At 48.4% G+C, this 5907-nt stretch overlaps 1 protein-coding gene across 1 annotated transcript; it reads right to left on the bottom strand.

Annotated features, from left to right (window-relative positions):
* Positions 1-1244: 1244 nt before the first annotated feature.
* Positions 1245-3494, bottom strand: LOC120845764 (piggyBac transposable element-derived protein 4-like). The gene is made up of 2 exons (XM_040217298.2): positions 3415-3494; positions 1245-3196 (listed from the first exon to the last, which is right to left on the bottom strand). Exons 1-2 carry the CDS (start codon positions 3419-3421, stop codon positions 1416-1418), a joined length of 1788 nt encoding a protein of 595 aa, XP_040073232.1. The 5' UTR covers positions 3422-3494; the 3' UTR covers positions 1245-1415.
* Between the last annotated feature and the right edge of the window lie 2413 nt (positions 3495-5907).

The raw sequence follows: 5907 nt of genomic DNA on the forward strand, positions 1-5907 counted from the left end.
TTTTTCACCACTTGGTGGCGGGTTTGTCGACGGGTCTTTTCTTGTTTCCGTACTTTATAAACTGCATTTGTTTCTTTTCTGATCTAAAATACTGAACAAAAACTACTTTCATACATAATTGAAACGGTTCGCGACACTTATATTTTGTATCGACTAAAAGAAAAAGCTTTTAGCGGCTCTGACCAGTAGTAAGCCCAGGACCAAAGACGTCACATATTCCGCGCTTTCGGCAACGCGGGTCGCCCTCGTAGGTGGAGGAGGTTTCCGCGTCGTCCGGTTAAAATATGACTCACTGATATTTAGTTATTCTCTCCGTGCCCGCTGGCTTACCCGAACTCAAAGAGACGTGGAAACCGCAAAAGAGGTAGACGCTTAAGAATGATTGCAGCTCCCCTTTAAGTCCACACTCCTTTACTCCTACTCTGACGCTCCGAGTTTCATACTCCAGGCACAGCAACTAAACGGCGCATGGCGTACAGGAGCGCGACACACCGAATCTATTGACAAGCCGCGCAAGCTCCTTCCCACCGCACGGTTATGACGAACCTGGCATCCCGTGGATACGGGTGGGAGAAGCCAAAATTATTTCAGTGGTAAATTAATTAAAGCCAGTGTAGAGCGGCAGGGTACAAAGTAAAAGAGACGGCGACGTTATGAAGTTTCTACGAACGTTTAAGTATTTCTGAGAGGTTTGGAGACTCGCTTCGAGCACATGCGGGGAAAGGCACCTTGGCTGATCTATTTATTGACAGTGCAAGCTGTTTATATTTGAATTAAAGACAACATTCTTGAACCCGTTTGTCGACGCACGAAACCCTCACACTTGCCAGATATTTCGTGGTTCCGTATTGCAGCGAGACGGAATGCGATGGAAGCTGTTGATGTGCTATGCCGATACCGGAACACTGTCGTTCAATAGATAGCACGTCATTTCGTTTCAGGCGAGACATGAACATGATGTTTCGGCTTTCCATTCGAAGTATCTTGATTCTCTGGGCAAAGCATCCTAGAAAGGGCAGCGCTCCGACTGTCTTCTCATCTCAACAACTTTTCTGTCGCTGTGCTGTCGGTAACCTTCCGTTCAATAGATGAATTCGTTTTCAGGCGAGATGCACGAACAAACCTTTCCCGCAATGCTAACTGATGCTTCGGCTTTCCAATCTAAGTATCTTTATTCGCTGCAGCTGGACTAAGAGTTTAACCCTTTGTTGGACGCGAGAAGATACAACATTGCACATGATTTTTTATGTTTCCAGTGTCCTTCTGGAGACATTTTATTTGCAAAAAAAGAAACATAGAAGCAGTCAGACATTTCACAGCTGAGAAAAAAGTGGGACCTAATTGTCCCATGAGCCGCTTAGGTCACTTTGACAAAGTGGGACAGGGGCGTCCCACAGCTCACTTCAGGTACTCCATCACTGGCTATGGAAAGGTCCAAAACACACTGCGCAGAGGGGAACCTTGCACACACTGCACATATACTTAGTGCGAGCCTCTTTGGCTTTTGTTGAGCACCAGCGGCACCTCCGACGCGTTTCTGTCAAGATGGGGTGATGTGCATTACCAGCGAACCGAAGCTCCTCAGGCACACCGATCATCCCATGGCCATTCTTCTTGCCCCGTTTGTTGTGGTGGGTGACTAGGCTCGTCCTTCGTTTCCGGAAGCTGTTCTGCGCGATCAGCTGGCGTCCAAGCTTCAGGCGGAAGTGCAGGTACACGACTGGTTCCAAACAGCTGATCTGAATGAAAGCGTTGACGACTGCAGCATCCAGAATGAAGTAGAAAATCCTAGTCCACCAGCGTTTCGAGCGACGGTCTGCGGCATATGCGTTGCGTTTCTGGTCGAATTTATCGACTCCGCCCATCCAGTTGTTATAATCTTTTACCACTGCGGGGCACTCCACTGCCTTCTTTTTGCCATTTGGCAGTGTTCGCTGGACTTCGAGTGTGCTCTCAGGATCATGGTAGTTTGACATGATGTGCACGTTTTTTGAGTCCCTCCATTGGTATGCGACAACGTCCCCTTTTCTTCGCCAAAGATAGGAGCCCCTTTCAAGTTTGTTGTCGACCTTGACCTCAGGCGGAAGGTCCTTCTTGTTTGTGCGGAATGTTCCACAGGCTAGAATGTCCCTGTTGCGGAGTTCCTGAAGCAGTTTTGTTGACGTAAAAAAGTTGTCAAAAAACAACTGTGAGCCGACTGAAACGGCTCCGTCGGCAAGTGATAGAACGACATGTTCCCCCAAAGTTCTGTCAAGTGGCTTCTCGGCATTCTTGCCCTCGTACAGTTGGAACTTGAGAAGGTATCCTGTCTGGGAGTCTGCCAATGACCACACCTTGAACCCTCTTTTTATTTTTGGTTTCATGGGCATGTATTGCTTCATGCTTGACCGTCCTTTGAATAAGATCATACTTTCATCCACAGCAAGATGACTGGACGGGCTGTACTCTGAGTGGAACTTTTCATTCATCATCTTGATGAGAGGGCGCACTTTGTAGGCACGATCAAAATCGTTCGTTCCATGCTCTGGCATCTTGGCGTTATCATTCAGGTGAAGGCAGTTCGTTATCATCTGAAAACGTTTGTACGTCATCACCCTCGTGATCTCTTCTGTGCGAAAGAGGCTATCTGAGCTCCAATACATGTGCAACTGGTGCATAGGATTGACACTCATAAGCATGAGTAGTCCAATGTACGCTCGAAGCTCGTCGAGTGTCAGAGGCGTCCACCCTCTTCGATTCGTTTGCTCCGCATAGAGATTGGTCTGCTCCACAATGTGATGCATAACCTTATCATCAAAGTACAGTGTAAAGGCATCCAGCGCTGTGCTTTGCTCACTGAGCCGCTGCGAGCAAGTAGGTCCCAAATTGCTGGTAGCGGGAGGAACGATAGGTGACGTATTCCACTGATCGCCTGCTGTATCGTCGTCTTCAGGGTCTGGCTCAGTCCTCTCGCTTCTTTTTTGCTTTTTCCTCTTTCCCGTGTAGGACTTGCGTGGCTTTCGCTTGCGCTTGCTTGTGCAGGGAGCAGCCAATGGCACTTCGTCCTCATCCTCGTCCTCTCTACACTCGTCGGGGTCTAGATCCAAAAGTTCATCCTCAGAGCCGTCACCGTTCTCATCGGCGCTGTCATTTGGATCGTCTGGCAAACTAAAAAACACCTCCAGTGCCTCTTCCGGGCTTAGTCGTTTTCGTTTTCCTAAAAACACACAAAATGAACGAAATGTAGCCGCGTTCGAATAGGCCTCGCGCAAAAGTAGGCGCTACGGTGACTAAGCCTAACGCCACAACCAGAAATTTCACTGTCCCTCGCAAAAACAAGCATTGCGTTGCTCTGCTAGAATGAACGGGACAATACACTTGTCCCTGCGTTTCTTATAACTCTTCCGCAGTGCAAGAAACAAAACTTTCACTTACCAGGCATTTTTTTTCGTTCTGTGAACTTCCGGAAAAAGGCATAACAAACGACCGAGCAACGCAACGAGACAACAAAAATTAACCATAGTTTTCTGTGCTGCCCCCTCTTGGTATAGAGATGAAATTGTACTCAAAAGTTTCTCTGACTCCTCATAGAGGGAGCCACACGAAGAAGTGGGAAAACGTTGTCCCACAGCATGGTTGAGGCCCACTTTAGGTTGGAATGATAAGTGGGACGCATATGTCCCAGTGTCCAACAAAGGGTTAAAAAGGGCAGCCGTCCCACTGTCTTCTCGGCAACTTTTCTGTCGCCGAGCTATCAGCACGCTCGTTCGATAGATCACTCTGTTTTCAGGCAAGGCACATGAACAAACCTTTTCCAGAATGCTAATTGCTGTCTTGGCTTTCAAATCAAATTGTTTTTACCTGCTGGATTAACCACTAATGACTGAAAAGGAGCAGCTGTCCGGCTACGCCTTTTGTTTCAACAATCTCAACAATGGCACAGCCATCTCGTTTGTGGACGTGACATCACGGAGCGCAAAGAAGTCACTTGTGCTCCAAGAAATGCTCGGAGCACGAAGAGCACGCTCGAGTGTCAGACTCCGGCGGCGCTCCCCTCTGTTTAGTGAAAGGAGCGCCAAACGCTCGCAATGTGTAAACAATAAAAATTTCCTTTGAAATCGCATAAAAGTTTTTGCAACAGCGCGGCACCGCAAGAAAAAGGCACAACTTGTCGAACGTCGAGTCTCGCCGGTCTTGCGGCGTGATCAAAGCTTCCTTGGCCTGCCAAACTGCTGCGTCTCTGTGCCTTTTCACGCTTGGATACTTCTCAAGAATCGATGCCATGGCAGAGCTTTGAAGGTATGTCGCACATAGGCGTCTTCTCTATCACCCAGCTGTTCCAGCGAGTCGCTATCAATAGGAAACGAAATCGGTGGTTGCTATTATGGATTAACCATGGCTATGTTCCAAATCTACTCAAATGGATCACATGACAGCACAAATAGAGCAATGCTGTGGAAGAAGGTAGGTTTTCAAAGGCAAAAGTATGAAGCGGCGATATCTGAAGTTTTTCAAACGTGGCCCGTCCATATGGATGTGTGCAATCTGTCGTCGTCGCCATAGCCTCCTACCCCTTCTTTGTCGCCACTGGATCATGCCCGCTTCTGGACTGCAAGTGCCGCAAGTTACAAATACAGTCGTAAGAGTAAAATGCTGCTCCAGAGGCACATGCATCTTCATGCTCTTTGCACTCACGAAACAAATCCACACGGCGTTAATTCTTGATCGGTATTCAAGTGTGCGAAGACAAAGATGCAGCACTTTGGCATGGCAAGGAAGCTTTTATCATGCCGCCAGAACAGTAAGACTTGCGTTAGACGAGTTGCCCCTTTTTCTTGCGGTGCTGAGCTTTCGTAAAAATTTCCACGTGTTCTCAAACACAATTCTCACCGTTCGGGGTTTTAACAAACTTCTTCGGTAAATGACAACGAACGAGCAGAAAACATGTCTTCAGCTTACTGCCGCCCAGCCTCCGCAACACTCCAAAAGGTTGACTGATAATCTTTGTCCCAAGGTGGCCATCCGGTGGCCGCACCTGAGCTGCAACGACCAAGCGGAGACACGCGATCCAGCAAATTGTCGTGGAGATCAATGGTATTGCTTGCACGGTGTACTATTAGTCTTCGGAGCAAACACAAGTGTCGCTGCGGTCGCCACGTCTTGATTGGGTCAGGTGTACCGTGACGTCTGGTGACGGACTCCGCTTCGCGTTCTGGCATCTGGCTGGCTTCCCTGCGCCCGTTTCCTCACGATCGGAGGTTTGTGATCATTCTGACCTACTGTTCAGCGCTGCAATGCAATTTCCAAAAAGAAGCTGGTATCATATTCTACCACCCGAAAACTTTAAGATTAAAGAGAGCATGGACAGTCAGACTAAGGATGGGAAAGGCACCGTCAACATTGGCCGTTGTGAGCTCTAAGCACGTTGAGAAGCGGGGCTTCGTTTACCCAGTGTAAAAGGCGCTGGGTGAGACTTATGCCGACAGAATTTTCATAGCTTTTCCAACCGTGTTTGTCACGTTTACCCTTATAATTGGGTTATAAGTATGGAAAGCTATCGGTGGAGGCAACTCCGTCGATGAACCCGCCCCGCCCCCTCCACACGATATAAGGCGGTTGTGCAAGGGGTTGTGGAAGCGGCGGTGTAAGTGTTTCAGACACTGAAATTCTGTTCTTTGCAGATTCATGAGTTAAGCATGAGACACATGCACGAAAAATCCATCCGATCTGACGTCCGATCCGACAGTACGACTGCCTGATCCGAAAAGTTTGGTCGCTTCAGGCGTCAGATTGGCGATCCGACATGCGTCAAACGCGCCAGATAGTTTTGCACGGCGGACGGATTGTCGGATGCGTCTAGCCAATGACAGCACAGCTAGCGCGAACGTCATGATGACATACTTGGTCTGTCGGGACGAATAAGAAAAC

The sequence above is a fragment of the Ixodes scapularis genome, unplaced genomic scaffold (genome assembly GCF_016920785.2).
Source record: "Ixodes scapularis isolate PalLabHiFi unplaced genomic scaffold, ASM1692078v2 PGA_scaffold13__105_contigs__length_92229423, whole genome shotgun sequence".
In the NCBI taxonomy this organism is placed as follows: domain Eukaryota; kingdom Metazoa; phylum Arthropoda; class Arachnida; order Ixodida; family Ixodidae; genus Ixodes; species Ixodes scapularis.